Consider the following 27383-nt stretch of genomic DNA (forward strand, 5'->3'; position numbering starts at 1 on the left):
TCTCATTAATAGATTACAAGATTGAAATGTTCATACATTTTAATAAATAATCATTAGTAAATAAAATTTAAAAGATTAGATTAATTAAATTATATTTTTAATTATTCAAAACAATTTTTTCTTAATTTTGTAAATGATTTTCTCTGCCCTACGTCGTACCTTTATTTATATTTAATTTCATTGTAAATCTTATTTATAATTATTATTGAAATTTAATAATACAAACATTTTCAAAGTTATTTTTTAAATAACGTACTCCGAGAACCTATATCCGGAGTGACGAAAGAAAGAAAATAAAGTTAAAAGAAAAAGTTTGCCACAAACGTTTTCGAACTGCTGCGAGTTCTTCCTCGAACTGCTGCGAGTTCTTCCTCTTCTTTCTCTTTAAAATTTTTTTTTCTTTTTCTTTCGTCACACCAAGTATAGGTTCTTGGAGTACATTATTTAACACATCCTGGTGTTTTGTGTAGTTATCTTTTTAAATATAATAATTGATACACGTTCTATAAAGTTATATAAATTAGTTTTACATTTATTTAAACAATTAGTTTTAATGCAAATAAATTTAAGATATTTAATTAAGATTTTAAAATTATTTCTTAACTCTTATAACATAAGTAAATTTATTATATTTATCAGTATTGACAGCTGGAAATATAAATCAATGCAATAATACAGTAATTCGAAGACAGAGTTTTAACTTATATTTTTAATTTAAAAGCTAATTATTGAAAATATATATAATAAATGTTAGAAAGTTTATGAATTAATTTAGAAGTGTGTTTGTGATTAGAATCAATTGAATTTTTCTGTTATTATTGAAGCTTTTGGAAATGAAATTACATTGAATGGTCAAAATAAAACTACCATTCTCCTATTTTTTGTAATTTATTGATAAAATAATTTTTTTATTGTTGAAACCTTTTTTAATACTTAAAAACTAAATATAATTGTTTTATAAAGCTTAAAATCTTATATATATAAAAATTAATTCTGAAGAAATATGTGAATTATTTCAATATTACTCCTTAAAATTATATAAATTAAACATGCAACAATTTCAAAATTAAAATAAAACAAATAATACATTGAATTATAATTTTTGTTTATTTATGAAATTATAGAATAATTTAACATTTAAACGTCTGAATAACTCTACAGTTTTATTAAAGAATTTTCTACAAAATTTTTAAAAACTTTGGATTTTTTTGTTAAATGAAACATTCATTTGTCACGCCTACAATGATTAAATAGAAACACTTGTTTTATATTTTATGCCATGATTATAGAGAGGATTAATGTTATTATTAATCTTAATATATGATAATTTTGCAAGTGGTTTCCAGCCAACAAATGTATATAAAGAGGAACCGTTTAATGTTTTGTCGCCAGTTCTGTGAAGATCCTCAGAACCGAAAATGAAAGCAAGTGTCATTATTTTTATTTTTGCTCTTTGCTTGAAAGGTAAGTTGAAAAATTTTTTATATTCTTTATTTATTCATTAACTTTACTTAAATGTTATTGCATATGATTACACAATACATAAATTCCAAAACATTTTTATGTAGATTTTCTAATAAGAGCCAAAGAAAGTGGAGAAGATAATGAATTGGTATGAAGTTTATATCTACATTTGTATATCTATTTTTATTAGTTATAAACTTTCAATTAAGAACAGTTGTTTTATCATATTATTAAATATTTTTACAGATGAACTTTATGAAAAATATCAATTACCTTTTACATAACAATAATTATAAAAGCAGGACAGATGCTGCAATGGGACCTAGTAATAATTTGCAAAGATTACTATTTAAACAAATTAGAAATTTACCAATATCTACATATAAAGCAGTTGAATCAAGACAAGGACAACTAAATATGGGTGACGCAGAACCTGCACCTGAGTTAGTAGGTCGACGTGATACAGAACCTGCACCCGAATTAATAGGTAGAGGTGATGCAGAACCTGCACCTGAGTTAGTAGGTCGACGTGATACAGAACCTGCACCCGAATTAATAGGTAGAGGTGATGCAGAACCTGCACCTGAGTTAGTAGGTCGACGTGATACAGAACCTGCACCTGAATTAATAAGTAGAGGTGATGCAGAACCTGCACCTGAGTTAGTAGATCGACGTGATACAGAACCTGCACCCGAATTAATAGGTAGAGGTGATGCAGAACCTGCACCTGAGTTAGTAGGTCGACGTGATACAGAACCTGCACCTGAATTAATAAGTAGAGGTGATGCAGAACCTGCACCTGAATTAGTAGATAAACATGATACAGAACTTGCACGTGAAGCAGTAGGCAGAGCTGATACAACAACAATAGCTTCTAAATCACTAGGTAGAGCTGACACAACTACGACACCTGCAATGCAAGGTAGAGCTGATACAACAACACTAGCTTCTGGATCACTAGGTAGAGCTGACACAACTACGACACCTGCAATGCAAGGTAGAGCTGATACAACAACACTAGCTTCTGGATCACTAGGTAGAGCTGACACAACTACGACACCTGCAATGCAAGGTAGAGCTGATACAACAACACTAGCTTCTGGATCACTAGGTAGAGCTGACACAACTACGACACCTGAAGCAAGGTAGAGCTGAACAACACAACCTGATCAAGGTAGAGCTGATACAACAACACTAGCTTCTGGATCACTAGGTAGAGCTGACACAACTACGACACCTGCAATGCAAGGTAGAGCTGATACAACAACACTAGCTTCTGGATCACTAGGTAGAGCTGACACAACTACGACACCTGCAATGCAAGGTAGAGCTGATACAACAACACTAGCTTCTGGAATGCAAGGTAGAGCTGATACAACAACACTAGCTTCTGGATCACTAGGTAGAGCTGACACAACTACGACACCTGCAATGCAAGGTAGAGCTGATACAACAACAATAGCTTCTGGATCACTAGGTAGAGCTGACACAACACCTCCACCAGCAATGCAAGCGAGAGTCAATAAACTTATCGTATGATAATGATATAACTACAGTAACTGCTGTGTATAATTTGTGCTAAGGTAAAATATGTAATTTCACTTTCTTTTTAACTTAATTTAAACAAAAAGTTATGTTATTGATGATAATAGAATTAAAATAAATTCATAAATGCAGTCTCGTTATTAGAACTCAACATCATTCTCTATAAAGATACATTTATATATTGAATTAAACAGTTAACGATTAATTGATTGATTCTTCTGAAACTGTGTTGTAGTTTATGTTGTTCTGTACTGACACAATGAAGTGACTTCTTTCAAATATTTGGCAGGTTATTCATCTTTTTATTCAGTTAGAATGCTAGTTACAAATTGCGTTTTGGGCATTTGCCCCTCAGTGTTAACTATCAACGTTCAATGTTTGGAATATCAAAATTATAAATATCTTAATGTATTATAGCAAACTAGATTGTGTCGTCGTACAGAAATACGGAAGCTGTGTCTGTAAATACTACAATAGTTATTGTGCAACTTTAAAGGACTAATTAGGATATATACTACAGTTCGTCAAGTTCAAATGTCTTGTCAGCAAGTTCACTACCTGTCAATCTCTTACCTTGCTGTCTGTAGGTTTGTAATTTGTACTTTTAAGTTAGCTGAACGGGGGCGAATGCCCGAAACGCAATTTGTAACTAGCGTTCTGACTGAATAAAAAGATGAATAACCTGCCAAATATTTGAAAGAAGTCACTTCATTGTGTCAGTACAGAACAAAGTAAACAATTATTTAAATATAATAAAAATATTGTATTAATTAATAAAAATTTTATAATTATTATTTCAAGTTCCAAGACATGATAATGACCTGTCCAATTAATTACTTTTGTTTAAAGATTATTTTAACTAATTATAAAAATTTTAAATTCTTTTATATATGTAAATTTTGAAGTGAATAAAATATTTTTCTGCATTGCATTGTAAGTTGTTGTTTTGATCAAATTTGTTAAACAAGAAATATTGGTAAAGTAAAGCTGCTTTACTTGAGCTACAGGAAGGTGCTTTAAGCAATTACCGCCTTCGTAGGAACACTTCTACCACTCAGCTACTCAGCACTGTTGTTTGGTTCTTTGTATACATTGTTTAATTTGAATAAAAATTTTTAATCAGAAATGATGCAGAATTGTTGCCAAGACTTAAATATCAAGGTGGTCAATCAAGAAAATTTGATATTGCATAAAAAATGCAATGATCTATATAGTCAACAACAATAAAACATGTGCATTTACCATCACTAATAATTTTGAAAGTGTTTATGTCGGAATATAAGATTATATGGAAAGTTGTTTTTCTAATTTTTCTGATAACCAGTTTAAAATAGATTTTTGTAAGTCACAATTTTCATTTGAGGTACAGTATGTAGATGTAGTATGCATATATTTTATAGTGGCAGCCATCTAAACATCTGTCTTCGGTGCTTGTGAACCTTGCTGCACTAGTGCTACAGTGGTAACTTAAAGTGGAATTAGTTGAACTCTCCTTTAAAAAGTGGCTTTACTACAAAATGTCCCCATTAAGATTAAAATATGATTTTTTATGTAAATTAATCAAGTACCTTCTGGAGTAAAAAGGAAAGGTGTCTTTGAGATGTTATATTCTTTTCCAGCTTTTAGCAGTGTTATAAATTAATCAATTAAGCAAACACTTAAGTTTTCAAGAGGTCATAAAAGGTAGCTACAAATATCTAATTTATTAGATAGTTGAACTTCAAAGATTAACAAAATGAGAGTTGTTAACAATTCACAATGACCATTTTATTGTTCACAAAAATTACAACAGTTAGTTTATAGTAAGCAAGTTTCTATTTGAATAAGTAAATGTCTCTTCAATCCAGAAAAAGAAAAAAGAAATCCTTTCAGTAGACTGTCTCACAGCTCTTTGGGTTACAAAACTCCTTTATTATTTTTTTACAGATGCATTTTGGGCAAGTTTAATTTTCTGGCCCCTCCTCAGTGCTACAAAATAAAATTCAGTTATTCAATTGACATAAAACAAAGCGAGCAGAAAATGTTTACCGACCATAAAAACACATTTCACAATACTCCAAGATTCCACCGATTTCTTCACACTGATACGGTACTTCAAAGTTCCATTTACAATGTTTATTAACAAAACAATTTTTTCTCATTTTTTAGGGGTGTATTACATCAATGCTACACGAGTAATTATAAATCGTAATTTTTAGTAACATTATTTAACAAGAGTATTTATAACAAAAATTTTTTTTCTAAAATAATTATAATAATATCATATAATATACATACATACAGGTTTTCCCTTCATTAAAAGTATTCCATTTCTTAAAAAATATATTCCATCTTCAAAAAGGAGTGCAGCAGTATATGTTATATGATCTTTGAAAGGTTCCACAACCAATAAAATTTTAACCAAACAATATAATTGTTTCTTTTGTGACAATCTTTAATTCTTACAATATAAATTATTGACTTGTTGCGCCCTCTATCATGTTATACCATTGCTGGTCAATTTGCATACCATTGGAAATGTTTATTAAATTATTACTATTACAGTAAGACCCCGCTTAACGCGGGTGATGCATTCCTAGATGACAGAGTGCTAAACGAAACAGCATTAAACGAGGTCATCTTAACATATAAATAAGGGGGATACGTGAAACAGAACAGAAAATAGGAAAATTTATCAGTTCTTTTTTTGTTTTATTTTGTAACATTTATTGTTAAATACTTTTTTATTACATTAATCATGGACATATAAATAAGGGGGATACATGAAACAGAACAGAAAATAGGAAAATTTATCAGTTCTTTTTTTGTTTTTATTTTATAACATTTATTGTTAAATACTTTTTTATTACATTAATCATGGACTTATTTATTGCTAATATCGAAATTTATTCATAAAACATTCATGAAAATAAAAAAAAGTTCGAGTAAAGAAGTTATGTTTGTGATGAGGAAGTTTCTTCCTCACTTGATATCTTTTGTTTCTTTGTGAAGAAGTCATCTAACGTCGTTTGCCTTTTCCTGTTTCGTTCAGCAAGCGGTTGTCGATAGCAAGACATCGCATCCATGACACTTCGTCTTGCCTTTGAACTTTTATCAAAATTGAAATCATTTTGTATAAACTGATCCATTATTTCCGTTATACTGGCTAAACGTTTTTTTTAGAAAATCCGTTGAAAGTTCCTTTTGTTCCTCATCTTCAGAAACGCTAATTTCGTTATCTTCATGCACCTGTTGTTCTACTAATTCTTTAAGATCGTCGTTGGAAAAACTTTCTCCAGTTGTAACTTGCAATAATTCTTCAATATCCTGCACATTTATATTATCCAACCCTGTTTCATTAGCTAGCTTGACAATTTTGTCGACATTAACAATGGATTCTCGTGTGTCAACATCCTTGCTTAGCTCCGGCCATATATTCTTCCATACTCCTTTTAAAATATTTCTCGGTCACCTCATTCTAGGAAAGATTGATGTTGTCTACAGCATTCATGATATTATAGTTTTTCCAAAAATCTCTAATGCATTGTTTATCTGTTCCATCTGTTTTATCAATCAGTTGTCGGAATGTCCGCCGCAGATAATAAGCTTTAAAACTTGATATTACGCCTTGATCCCAACACTGCGTGCGATCTCGGGTAATTCCAATACTATCGCGTAATACCGAAACAGCGTTAAGCGGGGTCTTACTGTATTACTATTATATTTTATTATCTCTGTGTTCTTTGAATTTACGTTTATATATATTTTTCTCATACAGTCGGTAAAGAAATTATAAACTCAAGTGAAAATTTTCTGTGTTTTAATTTCTTTTCATCCACAGTCAATTGTTACAGTATGAGATGATTTTAATTAGTCTTAAGAATATATAATGAAATAAACAAGTCTTTGTATTGTATCATTTTAATAAACAATCAAAAATTTGAATTGTTACAATTTTTTGTTGTAAACAATTTATAAACTCAAGGGTGAAAACTGATTATTACCATTGAATGGAACAATCCACTATGCATGTATTTATGTAAATTAGTATGTGTAACATTTTGGGTGAGTCTAAGAATTCAAACTAATAAAGTGAAAAAATGCCAAGGGGAGTAACCTTAACTGAAAGTGAAATACAAAAAATTATTTCTTTAAGGGAAAAGGATGGCCAACTCATAAAATTGCTTTAAAACTTGGAAGATCTCAAACTGCAGTGCAAAACGTACTAAAAAAGGGTGACAATTATAGCAAAATTAAACATACAGGACGAAAACCAAGTCTGCAGCCTCGTGACCATTGCCGCATTGCTAGTCTTGCAACAAATGAATCATTGTCTACTCGTGAGATAGCTGCAGTTTTACCAATTCCAGTGTCCCACCAAACTGTGTGGAAAAGCTTGAGAAAGAATAAAACAATAAACTTTATGAAAGTGAAGTCCAAACTAAAGCTAACAGAGTTACATCGGTCAACAAGGCTGCAATGGGCAAAAGATCATGTTACCTGGACAACTGAATGGAGAAAAATAGTTTTCTCAGATGAGAAAAAGTTTAACCTGGATGGCCCGGATGGCCAAGCATATTATTGGCACGATACAAGAAAGAATCCCAGGGTCAAATTCAGTAGACAACAAGGTGGAGGTTCAGTAATGATCTGGGCAGCAATCGGATATGAAGGGAAAACAGATTTGGCATTTATTAATGGGCGAATGAATTCTGAGATGTACCAAGCTATGTTATATGAACATCTCATCCAATTTGGTCCTCTCATTGGTGGTCAAGACTGGATCTATCAACAGGACAATGCATCTGTTCACAAGTCAGCCAGTACTACAAAGTGGTTTTCACGTGAAAAAATTGAAGTGATGGTTTGGCCAGCATATAGTCCAGACCTTAATCCCATTGAAAATCTTTGGAGTCAACTAAGTGACATTCAAAACCTGCTTGATTCAATGCCTAAACGAGTTGTGGAGGTAATTGAAAATAAGGGAGGGTCCGCAAAGTATTAAAAACCTACTAAATCACTTTCGAGTTTATAAATTGTTTACAACAAAAAATTGTAACAATTCAAATTTTTGATTGTTTATTAAAATGATACAATACAAAGACTTGTTTTTTTCATTATATATTCTTAAGACTAATTCAAATCATCTCATATAGCAACAATTGACTGTGGATGAAAAGAAATTAAAACACAGAAAATTTTCACTTGAGTTTATAATTTCTTTACGGACTGTAGTGTAGGACTTTAATGTTATTTCTATCTATTTGGCAATTACTATTTTTAATGTGGTTGAACCAAGGAGAATTATTATATTTTAATTGTACGGCTGCTTCATGTTCTTTAATCCATAATTCTAAAGTCTGACCGGTTTCTCCTATGTAATCTCTTGGATTTTGGCACTTACAATTAATTTTATATACTATACCAGTTTTTTCAATTTGTCAACATTGTTTTTGTATTTTCCTTTGTTTACTTTGTTCTATACTGACACAATGAAGTGACTTCTTTCAAACACTTGGCAGGTTATTCATCTTTTTATTCAGTCAAAACGCTAGTTACAAATTGCGTTTCGGGCATTCGCCCCTGTTCAGCTAACTTAAAAGTACAAATTACGAACCTACAGACAGCAAGGTAAGAGATTGACAGGTAGTGAACTTGGTGACAGGACATTTGAACTTGACGAACTGTAGTATATATCCTAATTCGTCATCTAAAGTTGCACAATAACTATTGTAGTATTTATAGACACAGCTTCCGTACTTCTGTACGACGACACAATCTAGTTTGCTATAATACATTAAGATATTTATAATTTTGATATTCCAAACATTGAACGTTGATAGTTAATGCTGAGGGGCGAATGCCTGAAACACAATTTGTAACTAGCGTTCTAACTGAATAAAAAGATGAATAATCTGCCAAATATTTGAAAGAAGTCACTTCATTGTGTCAGTACAGAACAACATAAACTACAACACAGTTTCAGAAGAATCAATCAATTAATCGTTAACTGTTTAATTCAAAATATAAATATATCTTTATAGAGAATGATGTTGAGTTCTAATAACGATACTGCATGTATGAATTTATTTTAATTCTATTATTATCATTAATATAACCTTTTGTTTAAATTAATTTAAAAAGAAATAGTGAAATTACATATTTTACCTTAGAGAAAAAGGTAAGGAGCTACAGAAGCTATTGTTGTATCAGTTCTACCTTGTATTGCAGGTAGAATAGTTGTGTCAGCTCTACCTAATTTTACAGAAGCTATTATTGTTGTATCACCTCTACCTATTAATTCAGATTCAGGTTCTGCATCACCTCTACCTATTAATTCAGGTGCAGGTTTTCTATCATCCATATTTAGTGGTCTATGTCTTGATTCAGCTGCTTTGTATGTAAATTCTGATGATGGAAATATTAATCTTTGCAAATTAACATTATTACTATTTTCCTTTGCAGCATCAGTCCTGCTTTTATAATTGTTGTTATGTAAAAGGTAATTGATATTTTTCATAAAGTCCATCTGTAAAAAAATTTAATAATATGATAAGACAACTGTTCTTAATTGAAAGTATATAACTAATAAAAATAGATATACAAATGTTGATACAAACTTCATACCAATTCATTATCTTCTCCACTTTCTTTGGCTCTTATTAGAAAATCTACATAAAAATGTTTTGGAATTTATGTATTGTGTAATCATATGCAATAACATTTAAGTAAAGTTAATGAATAAATAAAGAATATAAAAAATTTCTCAACTTACCTTTCAAGCAAAGAGCAAAAATGAAAATAATGAAACTTGCTTTCATTTTCGGTTCTGAGGATCTTCACAGAACTGGCGACAAAACATTAAACGGTTCCTCTTTATATACATTTGTTGGCTGGAAACCATGTTAAATTATTCCATAATTTCGTACATAAGTCAAAATTATAGTTCAATGTAATGTTTGTTTTATTTTAATTTTGAAATTGTTGCATGTTTAATTTATATAATTTTAAGGAGTAATATTTAAATGATTCACATATTTCTTCAGAATTAATTTGGGGATACTATAGATTACCACCTATGGAATTTTGGGTCTTTGAGTATATATCTGAACTCGGGATACTGAGACGAGTTCAACGATACCCTACTTTTGGACCGAAGACGAAAAATAATAAAGTTATCATACTTTTTTCCAGTGATCACGCGATGGTAGGGAGTCACGTTGCTCTCTCCGCTAAGTCGGCTTCGCTATCGTAATCGGGAGTCGCGTCGCTTGCCGTTAAAATTGCCTTTAGTAGACGTTTTCCCCTTTTTTTACTTTATTCAAGAACTACCGTGAATCAATAACTAGTGACATTTAGCACATGGCGGCCTGCCAGCGGCTCCCCTCTGGGAGGTCAGTCGGGAGCACGAACAGTGGGAACGGTCGCCACGTTCGCTGCCATAAGTAACATTAACCGAAATGGCGATCGCACGACGATCGGAAGTCGCGTTGCTCTCTTCCGCTCTCATATCGCGTGTTTAACCCTACTGGAGATGATCGTAGTCCGACGTCATGGTTTGCAGACTTTACCGCAAGATGGCAATACTAGCAACTACGGTGCCATCTGCATAAGAGCATTAAAAAAGTATGGTAACTTAAAAAGCATGATAATTTTGTTATTTTTCCTCTCTGGTCCAAAAATAGGGTATCGTTGAACTCGTCTCGGTCCCCTGAGTTCAAATATATAATCAAAGTCCTGAAATTCCATAGGTGGTAATCTATAATACACCCATTAATTTTTATATATATAAGATTGTAAGCTTTATAAAACATATTTGGAGACAAAGTTCACCCATGTAGGGACCACCATTTATTAATTCTGTGTTCCAGACAGACAATACAATCTCGGCGACCGACCTTCCTTTTTAGGCTACTAGCCGCCAAAATGCTAAAAAGTCCTTTTAAAAAACACAAAAATTTCCAATTAAAAAATATAAAATTTTTCTAAAAAAGGAACTGGTGATAGGAACGTCTTCTCAATGACCATCTTGCCTTCTTGGGGTGTTTCGGCTTTTTATCCACGACGAAGTAGCGCTGGAAAATGCAAATTTGAAAAAGCTTTCCCCTGGTGCTACTTCATCCTGGATAAAAAGCCGAAACACCCCAAGAAGGCAAGATGGTCATTGAGAAGACGTTCCTATCACCAGTTCCTTTTTTAAAAAAATTTTATATTTTTTAATTGGAAATTTTTGTGTTTTTTAAAAGGACTTTTTAGCGTTTTGGCGGCTAGTAGCCTAAAAAGGAAGGTCGGTCGCTGAGATTGTATTGTCTGTCTGGAACACAGAATTAATAAATGGTGGTCCCTACATGGGCGAACTTTGTCTCCAAATATTAATTAAAATTAAACAACCATCGGACGAAAAATTAAACTTTATAAAACAATTATATTTAGTTTTTATCTGGTGTGACGAAAGAAAAAAAAACAAAAATTCAAAAGAACTGAATTTTCTCTCAAATTTCGTTAACCGACCGCTCCGTCCCATCAGAAACTCCGTTTTACACTCAAGGAAGAACTCGCAGCAGTTCGAAAACGTTTGTGGCAAACTTTTTCTTTTCATCTTTTTTTTCTTTATTTGGTCACACCGGATATAGGTTCTCGGAGTACGTTATTTAAAAAATAACTTTAATAATGTTTATATTATTACTGTATTTTACGGACTATAAGACGCACTTTTTCTTCGAAAAATTGCCTTCAAAATTCAGGTGCTTCTTATAGTTTGTAGCATCTTATAGTCCGTAAAATACGGTAAATTTTAATAATAATTATAAATAAGATTTACAAAGAAATTAAATATAAATAAAGGTATGACGTAGGGCAGAGAAAATCATTTACAAAATTAAGAAAAAATTGTTTTGAATAATTAAAAATATAATTTAATTAATCTAATCTTTTAAATTTTATTTACTAATGATTATTTATTAAAATATATGAACATTTCAATCTTGTAATCTATTAATGAGATACATGTGTATTATCCAATACATGTTGCTCTGCTGTCTGCTTTAATTAGGGCTTATTTATATTGTAATAAATAAATATTAGAAATATTCAGTTAAACTTTTAAAATTTCTTTAGTCATTTCAAGTATAATTGTCTGTATAATTTTATTTTTATTTTATACAGTTTACAGATGACAGAGTAATTTCTAGTTACACGGAGAGTTTGTTTCTGTATATTATACTCTGTGGTATGTGTAAAGCTATATACTAAAGCTAAATGTTTGAAATACTTCAGTTTTATTACTAGAGTATTTCAAACGTTTTTTACAGTTAGTAAATGTCAAAACTTCCTGTAATTAGTAATTAATCACTGTAATAGAAAGGTATAATCCTAGGTTAAATAAAAAAGACTAAAGAATATATGCTTAGTGTTTATTTGCCTTTTGTATTTATAAGTTTCAACAGATATAAACATTAATAAGTGAAGTTTAATTTAAACTTTTTATTTTTTTTGAAAGAATTTTCATGACAAGTATGACAACTGGTTTCAATGATACATCATAATTTTGCAGTCGTTCTCCATGTGACTTACGTTATTACATACATATTAATTTCCATTTATATTAGATATAAAATTAAATGTAATATATTTTATGCATATTCGCTATAAGTTTTCGTTTTTGCTTTGTCTGCTATTTATTTATCTTTGTTATGAATGTATTGCATTAGGTGCTTCCCAGAAATGATTTCCGCACGACAAGTTAATAGGCACTGTGGAGTTAGTCTCCGATTGGCGAAAAGAAAAAGAAATAGGGGTCAACAGGTTAGAATGTTGGAAAAGTTCATCTATAAAGATAGGGAGCCAAAAGCAGTAAAAATGAGGATAATAATGAGAAGGATAGTAAGAAAATTGAAACAGGTTAGTATATTGAATTCTCAGTATTTTCATCAGCAACTAATAAGCATTTGATAAGTAATCCAATGAAGTTGGTCCCAAGTATATAGGTTTACAAACTAACAAGAATAATGCACATTTGACAAGAGTGAAAATCTCCTCGGGTCTGAATTTTTCAAATTTTGTCTGACTTAAATAAATTACAGTATCATCCTTAAAGTTTTATTCATTTTTTCCTTTTTAATTTCCTCAACTATGCCTGTTTTTTTCTTAAGAATTAGTTTAAGCTGCATTTCGTACATAGGGTGTTGCAAAATTTGTTCTGTTTAATTTATTTTAATGAGATTAAAAGTTAATTAAATATTTATTGCATTACTTAAACTCGTTGCACGCAAGATATCTTCTTACTCGCTTAATGGAAGGGTTAATGTTATTCTAGGTATCGAAGATGGTGGCTCGTTTCCGATTCCAGCAATCAGAAGACAGGGAATACTGGGGATGCACATTCTAACCTAACCTAACCTATTCTAATAATTTGGTTGCTAATAATTATGGTAATTTATTAGAATAGGTTAGGTTAGGTTAGAACGTGCATCCCCACTGTTCCCTGTCTTCTGATTGCTGGAATCGGAGACGAGCCGCTATCTTCGATACCTAGGGTAACATTAACAGATGGAAGTAATGACAAACACCAAAAAAACTTTAAAATCCAGTAACACAAATAAAATGTTTAATAAAAATCAAACAAATGCTTTCGACCTTAGCCGAGGTCTGCTTCGAGTTTATAAATCGACGGAATTTTAAAATTGGAATGCATAGAACCGAATGTTTTGTAAAATATTTTTAAACAGTTTGGTACACATAAATCTTACAAAAATTATGAGTGCATGAATTCAAAATATATATAAATACAACATATATGCACAAATTATTTTAGGAACAAACCTAAAAACAAATAATAAAAGTCAATTTGTGTCAGCGCCACCAGGTTTTTCATAAAAGTATCGCCAGGCACATGATACAGTACCACTGTTCTTAAAATTCATGCACTTGCTTGTCAAGCCAGTGTGGTGTCTCAGGTATATCAGGGTATACCAAGTCTGTATGAGAGGGTTGTAGCTGTACGCTATATTTTTTGTAAATGTAATTTTAAGTTTAGTTTAGTTTCTTCTTGCTATCCTTTGTCCTATTTTCCTATTTCCTTCTAGAACTTTCCTATATTATCTTTCTTAATTCCTGTCCCTTGGGTGGGATTACCAATTCCAAGAAATGAGCAGTAGAACAAAAGGTAAAGTAAGGCCCTGGGGCTGGTGAACAAAGGGGAGAGGACAGTCTTGGTCGAGCTCTTGACAGAGAGAAGAGTGTGCTCTGGATCGCGTGTAGGATGATCAGCGACCACAAGGTTTTGAAAGAAGAGTTTGGGCTCAAATTCCAAAGAGTAAGGACGGAAAAGAAGTAACGCTCCAGATCGAGTGTAAGACAATTAGAGGCTACAAGGAACCAACGAATCAGTAGGAAGGAATTCCTATAAGAGAACTTTGAAGGAAGCTATTGAAAGAATCATACGAAACATCTGCAGGAAGGACGAGAAATAACATTCCAAGGAAAGCTTCAAAGTGGTGTCCCACCCAAGATTACAAACTCAAGAAAATCCCAGGTATTTCCATCTTCCTCTTGAGGGGTCTGCTATGGGTACCTCTCTATAGTCGAAGTCGGCTAGATCGGTCAATCCGATCGCATCCACGAAAAGGGTCGTCGTAACGTTGAGTGGTGTATTCTCGAATCGAAGAAAAAGTCTAAATGCCGTTATTACGTGTTTATTTACAGCTAAGTACAATTATATATACAGAAAGTATAACAATGTCAATCGTGGAGACAATGGTCGGAGCGCACGAGGTGGACGTCCAAACCGAAGCACGTCGAGCCCAAAAGTGGTTAGCCTCGATCCTGACGTCACGTTGGTTGGGGACGGTGGTTAGTCGCAGTGTTGCCGACCGCCGCAGTACCCCCTTCTTAGTGTAACGATCGTGTGGCTAATGAAAACGTGCCGGAAATCGGACGCGTCTTCCGGAGCGCGTCGTAGTTTTGGTTTTGGCTTCTTGCTTCGAATGCGTGGTGCTCGATGATTTAGGGTCTTGTACTTCTGTTGAACTGGGAACTTGTTTTGTGTCGTCTGTTGGTGGTCTCTCGCTTGGTGAAAGATGTTCTGCCAGACAGTAAGCTGGCTTAAGTCTGTCTATAGAGATAACTGTCTCTTTTTGCCGTATGCGGACTTTGAAGAATTTGTCTGCACGCTGCAGTACGGGAAATGGTCTGTCATACGGCGGCTGCAAAGGTGGCCATATGGCGTCGTGCTGCACGAAAATGTGGGTGCAGCGCTGTAGGTCCTGAGGGACGAATATCTTCTTGGCTCCGTGACATCTCGTTGGAGTTGGTGTCAGTTGGTGCATTTGCTCCTTGAGCTGTTGAACGAAAACTGCTGCATTTGAGTCTGATGGTGTAGGGGCGAGAAACTCGCCGGGTAGTCGTAAGGTCGTCCCGTAGACGAGTTCGGCGGTTGTTGCCTTGATGTCTTCTTTAAAGGCGGCTCGCATCCCTAGCAGCACTGACGGTAAGACCTCTGTCCAGCGGTCGGTCAAGCAAGCCTTGAGAGCCGATTTAAGTTTGCGGTGGCTGTTCTCCACCAGGCCGTTTGCCATTGGGTGAAAGGCAGTCGTGTGTATATGGCTGCTACCCAATAATTTAGTCAGAGCTCGGAACAGGTGCGATTCGAATTGCCTACCCTGGTCGGTAGTGACCGTCTTCGGTACACCGTAACGCGCGACCCACTGACCGTAGAAAAACTTTGCCACTGTCTCTGCCGTACAATCGGCGATCAGGAAAACCTCCACCCAATGGGTGAACCTGTCGATGAGCGTGAGACAATATATGTTACCTTGCGAAGGCGGAAGGGGACCTACAATATCCATATGTACGTGTTCGAAACGGGTGTTAGGGATCTGAAGATTTTGGACAGGGCTCCACGTGTGCCTATGAATTTTCGCTCGTTGGCATGGAATGCAGGTTTTGGCCCACATACGGGAGTCCTTTCTAATGGAAGGCCAAACAAAACGACTAGTTATTAATTTGGCGGTAGCTCTTATTCCGGGATGAGCCAGATTGTGTATGGCGTCAAAGACTTGCCTGCGGAAATTAACCGGGATATATGGGCGAATTTTGTTCGTAGATATATCACAGAAGAATTCGGGGCCTGCATTCGTTAAGGGCATTTTCTTCAGCTGCAAGGCTGTACTCGAAGACAGTAATTGTTGTAATTCGGGGCCGCTGATCTGGACTTGCGCAATGCTCGCGTAGTCTATTGCGTTTGGCACTTCGATAGTTTTGACCCGCGACAATACGTCCGCCGGTGTGTTGTCGCTGCCTTTGATGTAGCGGATGTCCGTGCTGAATTGTCCTATAAGATCAAGATGCCTTAATTGCCTAGGGGTGCACTTCTCTGGCTTCTGACTAAAAGCGTACATCAGTGGGCGATGGTCTGTGAAAACCGTAAACTCCCTGCCTTCGAGCATGTGCTTGAAGTGCCTTATTGATGCGTATATGGCATAAAGTTCTCTATCGAAAACCGACCATTTTCGTTGTGGCTCTGTTAATTTGGCAGAGAAGAAAGCTAGTGGCTGCATCTTCGGTGTGCCGTTGGAGGAGTCAACTTGATTTAGTGAGCCGCCGATAGCTATGTCGCTTGCGTCGGTAAAAAGTGCGAGCTGCGCGTTCGGATTTGGGTGTGTGAATAGCGTCGCGTTGGCTAATTCCTCCTTGCAATGGTGGAAGGCGTTGGTTGTCTTCTCGGTCCACTGGATTTTGCTGTTGGGTTTAAGGTTTGGCCTTTTTAGTAACTCATTTAGTGGAGCTTGTGTATGGGCTGTGTTTGGGACATTTCTACGATAGTAATTAAGTAGCCCCAGAAAACGCCCGAGTTTGCGAATCGTTGTTGGAATTTTATACGCCAGTATGGGGTTTACGCGTTCGGGTAGAGGTTTAATGCTTTCCTTGTTGACTAAATACCCTAAAAACGGTAGCTCTGGTGCTCCCAATATACATTTGCTCAGATTTACCTTGACGCCGTACTCGGAGAGGCAATGGAAAACTGCATCTAGGTGAATCTCATGCTGCTCCCTCGATTGGCTAGCGATTAAAATGTCGTCGAGGTATGCGAAGGCAAAGTGGAGCCCTTGGAGTACCTCATTTATGAACCGTTGGAAGGTCTGCCCGGCATTGGACAACCCGAAAGGCATGAACATGAATTCAAAGAGGCCAAAAGGGATTGTGATCGCCATCTTTGGAATGTCATCGGGATGTACAGGAACCTGATTGTACGCGCGGACTAAATCGACCTTGGAGAATATAATTTTGCCGAATAGGGAAGAGGAGAAATCTTGCAGATGTGGTAATGGGTAGCGGTCGGGAATCGTAAGTCGATTCAACGCTCGATAATCGCCCATTGGTCTGAAATCGCCGTTTGACTTGGGCACCATGTGCAAGGGGCTGGCCCAGTTGGAGGTGCTGGGTCTGCAAATTCCTTGCTCCGTCATATATTGGAACTCTTTCCTAGCTGCCGCAAGTTTGGCTGGGTGCAGTCGGCGGGGTTTTGCGAATACCGGCTGTCCCTTTGTTATAATGCGATGCACAGTGTGGTGTTTGGGTGCCCTGGCTGTCCCTGCGGGATAAGAACGGAAAATGTCAGGATACTTTTCCAGGATACTGCGGTATGTCGACGAGCTGGCTATCAGCGTTACTTGAGTAATCTCTGTTTCAATCTTTTTACCTGTGGTGGCTAGGTTAGTAATTGAGTCTCGGAGACGAGCGCCCTTTAGGTCAATTAACAATCCGTATTGCTGCAGAGAGTCGGCGCCTATGATTGGCTTACTGACGTCAGCTAGTACAAATGGCCACTGAAAACGGCGGCGGAGGTTGAGCCCGAGCGTAACTAGCTTAGTGCCGTACGTTCGTATCGGTGTACCATTTGCTGCATAGAGCTTTACAGCATGGGGGTCGTCCCGTGAGCCATTTCCTGAGAAGGGTAAAACGCACACATCGCTTTTGCTATCCACCAAGTACTCGCGGTTAGAAATGGGGTCGAAAATGAATAAACGGCTCTTGTTATTGGGTCTGAAATCGCAGCGGGCCGTTTCGTGCGATTTCCTTAAGAATTTCCCGACTGGCGGAAAGAGCATGGAGAGCGGCAGCGTTTTGCCTCGCTCCCGTATTTCTGGTGATACCAGCAAGGGTGGCTAGCGTCCCCCTTGGGCGTCTTTGAACGCCGCCGCCAATGTGATCTTCCTTGCCTAGACCTGTCTTGGGGTCGAGCTAATCGTTCGATTCTTTGACTCAGGGATTCTATTTGCATCTGGAGCTCGCTTAGCTGAATTTGAGTGTTATCAGGACCTTTTTGGACTTCGTTTACGTTTGCGTGCTTTACTTTGCCTATTTTGTCGGCCATGGTGGCCAAGTTTTCTAATCTGTCGTCAGAGGCTGCCAGGATCGCCTGGGTTTGTTGCGGCAGTCGTTGTAACCATAAGGTTTTAAGAAAATCTTCCCCTAATTTATTGTTGGCTAACTGCCTCATTTTTCTTAGTAAATGTGAAGGCTTTTCATCTCCCAACGCGATATCAGAGAGTAGCGCTTTGATTCGCCTTTGTTCCGAGTCTGAAAAATCGGCGAGCAGTCTGGACTTAAGAGTATTATAACGGTTTTCGGCCGGTGGGTTGAGGACGATGTCGCTTACGTAGTTCAAAATGTCAGAGTTGAGAGCCGAAACGACAGAATAGTACTTGGTACTGTCTTTGGTGATGCCCGAAATGGCGAACCGGGCCTCTATATTGGCCAACCACAACTCTGGAGTCTTGTCCCAAAATGGAGGTAGTTTGAGAGCCACTCTGTTCACTTCTGCGGTGGGTTCGGGCTCCGTCATCTTTGTTCGGCTGCTTGACCGGCGTGGAAAGGAAAAAGAGGCCTACCTGAATTTCCGTAAATGTCGTCTGGGCTTCGGGCTTCGGGCTTGGGAATGTTCGGTGTTGCTCCCACGTTGTCGGATCACGTTCGGGTCACCAGTGAGGGGATCCGTTAAGGGTACCTCTCTATAGTCGAAGTCGGCTAGATCGGTCAATCCGATCGCATCCACGAAAAGGGTCGTCGTGACGTTGAGTGGTGTATTCTCGAATCGAAGAAAAAGTCTAAATGCCGTTATTACGTGTTTATTTACAGCTAAGTACAATTATATATACAGAAAGTATAACAATGTCGATCGTGGAGACAATGGTCGGAGCGCACGAGGTGGACGTCCGAACCGAAGCACGTCGAGCCCAAAAGTGGTTAGCCTCGACCTGACGTCACGTTGGTTGGGGACGGTGGTCAGTCGCAGTGTTGCCGACCGCCGCACTCTTATACTATTCTTATTCTCTTCTTCCTTCTTTAGTTGTAAGTAGTATAAGAATTAGTTATAAGTTTTGCCCCGTGTATAATTGTCGCACTTAATTAACCCGTTGTTTGTTAGATCAAATTTTAACACCTGTGTGTACAAAAACCATTTGTAGTGTTGGATCCAAAAGAAAAAAGAACCTGTTTGATGCGATAATAAATTACTTTGTGTCGAAAAAATCTAACAGTATTTATTTGTACCATTCCCCTCAAGGGACCTCGTACTTGTCACACGAACTTAACAGGGTAATGTAATGAGGACTTCACAAAATTTAGACAAGCATAACAAAGCCACATTTAATAAAAACACACAGCCATGACCCCCTCTATCTCTCTACTTCCTGGACTTTTAACCATTAAAAGTTTAATAGCATCAATCCCCCTAATACACAAACCTCCCTGCAAAATTTAAGAAATTTTCAGCAAAAATGCACAAAAGTTATTAAGCTTCAGAGACTGAACAAACTCATGCCTCACACACACGCACAAGCACACACTAACATCCAATACATACAGAAAAACTCCCAACTCTTTTTTTCATTTCTCAATGTTTCAGGGTTCTGACTCAAAATATATAGAAATATTGGAGCTCAGTTTTTGAACGCTCACTGTAAATATTTTGTTTTTAATTTTTCGGTTACATATAACAGCTGGGGAATTTAAAATATAATATTTAACAAAACAAAGTTAGATAAATAAGCAGAAATGGATAACACAGTATACATTAATAAGTCTGTTTTGTTATCCATCTGTTTACATGCTAAAAGAAAACAGTATGACAACAGAATTCAATAGAATTTGATGTGTTTGAATTGTTTTGTCACATACTTATAAACTTGGTCTTACAGGAAAATTAATAACATGGATAAGAAAATAATAATGTCACTGAGTCTGTCTTTTATCTATCTTTTTACATGCCCAATCTAAAGGAGAAACTATAAAAATAGAAAATTTATAATATAGAATAAAGAAAGTATCCATTAATAAGCCTGTTTTTTATCTTATGTATTCACAACTTACACATTAAAGTACAGAATACCAACTGCACTTAGCACTTTTCAAACAAACCATAAAAATGGCCTCCATTTGGCTACCAAACACTTTCAGATGTATAAATGCCTTACAAGTTAGTGAAACAAATCAACTCTGACAAATAAACAACAATATCTAAGTTAATAAATTCAACTTTATCAAAAATAAAATGGAATTGTTCGCAATTAACTGCCTTTGACTTAAAAATAAAAATTCAATTTGCAACTTAGTTATATAATGTCAAAATTACAGTAAAACAGAAAAGATATTTGTAATAGTTATACAAAGAAAAAATATTAAAAGTACTAACTATTGGAAATCTTTAATTTTTGTCATTTCATCCCTCTTTATTTATCAAACTCATTTTTGAAGGGAAAAGGAATAATTTGTGTAAGGTTCCAGACCAAACCCATTATTAATTGCACTAAAAATATTTTAAAATGGAAGAAAACAAATTGTAATAAATGAATGTGATGCAAAAGTAAACAATGTGAGTCCCAAGTGCAACTCATACATCTTAAGCAATAAATCAGTGTCAGGCCAGAGAGTTCAAACTTTGATACTGAAACTCATGTACAAATGATCAAACTTAAAAAACTGAGTCAGGAAACTGGGAGGTGTATTGAAAGGAAAACATCACATTTGACAGTTAACATTCCAAAATGTCAGAATAGAGAACATAATGATCAAAAATGTGAATGCAGGTTTTGAAGTTCCATCAACATCTCTTGGTCAGAGTTGAGGGATGTTGATGGAAGGGATCAGATTGGGTCACGAGAAAGGTTGATCTTAGGTGTTTACCCATTCTCGTGACCTGATCTGATCTTATTTCCATCTGGAAACAAGGGAGGAGATCAATCGGGAAACAATGAGGAATAATCAGAACCAATCAGAGAAGGAAATTTAGGGATGAAACCCTAAATTTAAATACCCCAGATTTCAAGGACGAAGGGTGAATTCCTGTCATTTTATACCATCCAAAGTTACTGGTGCATTCCTCTTGTCTTTGTATGCCATCACTCCTAACAATGTTCAATCATTTCTGCCTGTGCTTCACCATTATTCTCTGTCCACTGGTCTACCCACGACACGACCCTGGGTGAATAAACTTTGTATTTATTAATGAATACAAACTTTATTTACCCAGTAGTCACTAATGTAATCTTAAAGAACAGTTAAAGGTAATTTACAGTATTTAAATTTTTTAAAGAGTATTATGTATTAGTATGATATATTTGAATTATATAGCATTTTATATTATTTTGTAATACTACTATATTATATACGTATTCACTAGGGTTCCTCTTTTCATAACCAAGATTTGTTGCCGGAACCATAACTGGACTTAGAAAATTGTTACAGAAAGAGGAACTCTAGTAGATACCTATTTAATATTGTAGTATTATAAAATAAAAAATTTTTTACTTAACTTCCTATAGAAAAGATTATAATTCTTTTATGATTTTATATAGCATTTATTGTTTAATTATGTAGATTTGTAATAAAGAACTGAAGAGGAGCAGAAGGCCCAAAATGCATTTTCTTATATAGTAAAGTTGTATAATCAATTACTGGCATATTTCCTGTGTGATTAGTTCCCTTCAGCAAAACTTGTGCTTATCACTAAAAAATCTAAATTGCATTCTATGTGAGCAAATGGTGCAAAATAGGCTTTATTCAAAGCTATTTGCTATTTTCCTTTTCTCAGTATGATAAGTCCATTATAATAATTTTATGCTTATATTAATTTATTTTATTCAGTTTAATTTTAATTTATATCATTTTAATACAACCAGACAAGAAGCTTATAGATCAACAAATCTAAATTGCACTTTAACATTGCATAGTTAGCTTCAGAATACACGGGATAACAAAACAGATCTGATAGTGTCTGTTGTGGTATTCATATTGTTAATTTTCCTTTAGGTCTAATCTATAAATAGATGGGTTAAGACAAGGGCATACACAGCAAGGGATAGCTGTCCCTCCCTAGAAGAAAAGTTAAAGTGTAGTAATAGACACACAGCACAGACGTATCAGTTTGAATAATAAATATTGTGACTAGACTAGAGCCATCTGTCGTGAAATCTCACTCTCCCTCCCCATGTCCTTGAAACTATGAGTTGCTCCCCTCTTGTTCAGATCCTGGTATGCTGCTGGGTTAAGAAAAGAGATTCCTTCATTAAATCTCTACAGAGAAATTATATTTCCAGAGTGCGTATGAAGACAAACAAACAGAAAATATAATACTGTGAGAGGCAGACTGGACGAATTTTCGAAAGAAAATTCATTTTTTGTCTTTGAAAATACATTTAGTTAAATCTCAGAAAAAAACCTCATTTTTCCATTTTATTACTGGAGGATGATCGCATCTCTCCCCCTTGAGTCATTTCCTTTCCCAGGGAACTCATCAAATGCGTCATGGGGAACTAATAACAAAAATTACTATTGGTGAAAAAGAGTAATGTTCCTTGAGGATATAAAAGGGGGAAAAGTCAAGGACAATGGTTGTCGAGAGTCTGAGGGGACAGAAACTGAATGCCAGCCCAGAAAAAGGTCATCGAATATCGAACCATCTTCCGACACGGATTATTGGTTAACCCTTTGATACGGACTATTATTCACCTGCCAAGAAAAGGACATTCAACTCCATCAACAGAAGAGTCTCCCCCACTCGTGATTGTCACTTCCTCCAAATAACCGCCCAAACATCAATCCGTAAGGACGCCCACTTGCAATCAAGGTATCTATATCGTCACACAATTAACTGTAAACTCTCTCTCTCAAGTGTCCATTTATGTATTCCGTTTATGTTAATTAAATTGGTTATTTAGTTGTTAACCTTGTATCCGAGTCAGTCACTTCTGTCTCCCCATCTCTCACACCTCTCCTCCCAAATTTGATTGCCCGTGCACCTGACCGCTTGTGCAAAGTTGGGGTTTCTCTGTCCGTCCGACAAGACACAGTGGTGTCATCCTGACAAGGTATCGAAGAAGTAACGACCAGTATATATTTATAAAATAGTTTTATAAATATATACTGTATATATAAAAATTCTAAAATTATTTACTTACTAGTTATTAATTAAAATTCTATAAATTAAACATATAATTATTACAAAACAAAACAAGTAATATACTGAACTATAGTTTTTATTTTCTTTTAGAATTATGGAATAATTTAACATTAAAATATCTTTCAGTTTTACTAAAGAATTTTCTACAAAACTTTTAAAAACTATGGATATATTATTAAATAAAACATTCATTTATCATGCCTACAATAATTAAATATAAACACTTGTTTTATAGTTTATATATCAGGATTATAGAAAGAATTAGTGTACTGTTAATCTTGATATATGATAATTTTACAAGTGGTTTCCAGCCAACAAATGTATATAAAGAGGAACTGTTTAATGTTTTGTCACCAGTTCTGTGAAGATCCTCAGAACCGAAAATGAAAGCAAGTTTCATTATTTTCATTTTTGCTCTTTGCTTGAAAAGTAAGTTGAGAAATTTATAATAATATTTTTTGTTTATTAAAATTACTTAAATTTATTGCATATGGTAACATAATGCATAAATTCCAAAACTTTTTTATGTAGATTTTCTGATAACTGCTAAAGAAAGTGAAGATAATGAATTGGTATAAACTTTATATAAACATTTGTATATCTAGTTTTATTAGTTATATACTTTCAATTAAGAACAGTTGTTTTATCATATTATTAAATACTTTTACAGATGAACTTTATGAAAAATATCAATCATCTTTTACATAACAATGATTATGAAAGTAGGACTGATCCTGCAAAGGAACGTAACAATAATAACGGTAATTTGAATAGATTACTATTTCAAGGAACTAAATATTTATATTCTACTGCATATGAGGAAAGTGAACCAGGACGTGAACAACTAAATAACGGTAATACAGCAGTGGCAGTGATGGGCAGAGCTGGCGCAGCGCCTCCACCAGCAGTGTGGGGGAGGGCTCTCACAGCACCTCCACCAGCAATTGAGGGGAGAGCTGTCACAACACCTCCACCAGCAATAATGCAAAAGAGAGCTGTCACAACACCTCCACCAGCAATGCAAAGGAGAGCTCTCACAACACCTCCACCAGCAATAATGCAAAAGAGAGCTGTCACAACACCTCCACCAGCAATAATGCAAAAGAGAGCTGTCACAACACCTCCACCAGCAATATGCAAAGGAGAGCTGTCACAACACCTCCACCAGCAATAATGCAAAGGAGAGCTGTCACAACACCTCCACCAGCAATTGCAAAAGAGAGCTGTCACAACACCTCCACCAGCAATGCAAAAGAGAGCTGTCACAACACCTCCACCAGCAATGCAAAGGAGAGCTGTCACAACACCTCCACCAGCAATGCAAAGGAGAGCTCTCACAACACCTCCACCAGCAATAATGCAAAAGAGAGCTGTCACAACACCTCCACCAGCAATGCAAAAGAGAGCTGTCACAACACCTCCACCAGCAATGCAAAAGAGAGCTGTCACAACACCTCCACCAGCAATGCAAAGGAGAGCTGTCACAACACCTCCACCAGCAATGCAAAAGAGAGCTGTCACAACACCTCCACCAGCAATGCAAAAGAGAGCTGTCACAACACCTCCACCAGCAATGCAAAAGAGAGCTGTCACAACACCTCCACCAGCAATGCAAAAGAGAGCTGTCACAACACCTCCACCAGCAATGCAAAAGAGAGCTGTCACAACACCTCCACCAGCAATGCAACGGAGAGCTGTCACAACACCTCCACCAGCAATGCAAAAGAGAGCTGTCACAACACCTCCACCAGCAATTCAACGGAGAGCTGTCACAACACCTCCACCAGCAATGCAAAAGAGAGCTGGCACAACACCTCCACCAGCAATGCAAGCGAGAGTCGATAAACTTATTGTATGATGATGATATTAACTACAGTAACTGCTGTGTATCATCTGTGCTAAGGTAAAACATGTAACTTCACTATTTCTTTCTAAATTAATTTAAACAAAAAGTTATATTAATAATGATAATAGAATTAAAATAAATTCATAAATGCCATATCGTTATTAGAACTCAACCTCGTTCTGTATAAAGATGTGTTTATATTTTGAATTAAATAGCAAGCAATTATTTAATTATAATAAAAATTTATATTATTTAAATAAGATTAAGTGTATTGATTATTAGAATTTTTGAAAGTTAATTAACATTTTATAATTATTATTTCAGGTTCCAAGACATTTAAATGACTTTTCCAATTAATTATATCTATCGAGCAATTATTTCTAATAATTATTACAATTTTAAATTTTTTTAATGTAAGATTTTAAGATGAATAAAATAAGTTTTCTTTATTTCATTATTATCAAGTTATTAGTTTGGTCAACGTCTTTTAAAGAAGAAATATGATTAAACTGTGATTCTTTATATAAATTAATCAATTAAACAAACACTCAGTTATATTTAATAAACAAATGGTTTATGTTTTCAGAATAATAAACATGTCTTTTATTTAACAAATAAGATATTTTCAATAGAAATCATACTTAGCATAGAGAAATAGTCAATAATTATACTAAACCACTTCATTTATAACTCACAAGTGTCGCAAACTAATGACTCAATTGTGATATGGAATGAAGCTGATATCTTTAAGGCTGTACACTTTCCAATATTGACAGTGAATTTAGAAAAAAGAAGTTTAAATGTAGTGTTTTGTGTTACACACCTGATGGTGGCCTATAAAATAGATTGAAAACATTTGTGAGTTTTAAATAAATAATTTCTTAGTAAATATAAACCTGTTTAGCATAACTGTTGATTAATGAGTGAGATATTTTCTGGCTTCTTGAGAACACGAGTGTTTGTTTAACCGACCAATTTATTTGAAAGGTATATCGTATTCCCAAAATTGATTCTTTATGTTTTAAAAATCTCAAGATAATAAATTATATAAGTGTCAAGTTGGCGACACCGCACTTTGAACATCGTCACTCATAAAGAATAGAGGAAAAAACAAAATTTTGAATAAAAGAATATTAAAAAAAGAAATATTTAGAACTTAAGATGCAGCTCAGAAAGTAAAACGAAACTAGAAAAATATTAGAATAAGCATGGGTTTCATAGTCATTCAATAGGCCATCTTCAGGTTAAATGACAAAGTTAGAACAATGGTGTTCTAAAATAGAATATATAAATTTAAATACAAAAAATATATATGTATAAATATAAGATAAAACGAAAATCAAATATAATATTATATATCAGGGGTGGCCAACAAGTCGATCGCGATCGAGCTGGTTGATCGCCAAGCGAATTTTGGTCGATCGCTAGCGATGTCTTGACTTAATGTATTATATTTGTAACCGAACACAACTGTATGTATGCAGTTATGACTCGACTCACAAGCAGTGAGTGCACTTTGTACTGAAACAGTGTATAAACATAGTATGTATTTCACACTTCTCCCTCCCCTCTTAGACTATGCCTATGACAACAAGTCGATTGCGACACATTTTTACGATAAAAAGTAGATCTTATGTGCACAAAAGTTGGCCACCCCTGTTATATATCATAATAATATTGTAAATAAACAGAATACTAAAAATGTAAAATTAAGGCCTAAGTAGGAGTTTTTAAAAAACTTTTTAACTAAGTACTTCTACACGGATGGTAAACCTTCGGCATCTCTCGCATCGATGCATGCATCTTGTAGTGCATCTTATAAATTTATAAGCAATGAATTTGCCCTTGCCCTTATAAATTTCAATTTTTTCTGCACTAATTGCTAATGTTGGGGAGTGCAAGAACTTTGCAATATCTGCTTTCTCTCATTTTACTATAGAGCCTTCAGCCTGCACCATCTGAGATAATACTGTAGTGTTGGATCCCATCTTGACATTATATTTGTGTTCCTTGAGCCTGATTCCTGAACTTCTTGTTGTAACACCAATATAGTGGTATAGAAAGGCAGGGGTGTACAGGTTTCCTGATAAA

At 35.1% G+C, this 27383-nt stretch overlaps 1 protein-coding gene and 1 long non-coding RNA gene across 2 annotated transcripts in view; both read left to right on the forward strand.

Annotated features, from left to right (window-relative positions):
• Window positions 1–24324, forward strand: part of LOC136990345 (uncharacterized) — a 52309-nt gene extending 27985 nt beyond the window's left edge. Inside the window, exons 4-7 of the long non-coding RNA XR_010883043.1 lie at window positions 12699–12888; window positions 23682–23875; window positions 23978–24018; window positions 24117–24324. This is a non-coding gene — a long non-coding RNA (uncharacterized lncRNA). The remainder of the gene's footprint in view (window positions 1–12698; window positions 12889–23681; window positions 23876–23977; window positions 24019–24116) is intronic.
• A 256-nt stretch (window positions 24325–24580) lies between these two features.
• LOC136990371 (sericin-2-like) lies at window positions 24581–25504 on the forward strand. The gene has a single exon (XM_067288762.1). The coding sequence runs from the start codon at window positions 24581–24583 to the stop codon at window positions 25289–25291; it is 711 nt and encodes a 236-aa protein (XP_067144863.1). The 3' UTR covers window positions 25292–25504.
• The last annotated feature ends 1879 nt before the right edge of the window (window positions 25505–27383 follow it).

Source organism: Centruroides vittatus, unplaced genomic scaffold (genome assembly GCF_030686945.1).
Source record: "Centruroides vittatus isolate TY-2023 unplaced genomic scaffold, ASM3068694v2 scaffold_907, whole genome shotgun sequence".
In the NCBI taxonomy this organism is placed as follows: domain Eukaryota; kingdom Metazoa; phylum Arthropoda; class Arachnida; order Scorpiones; family Buthidae; genus Centruroides; species Centruroides vittatus.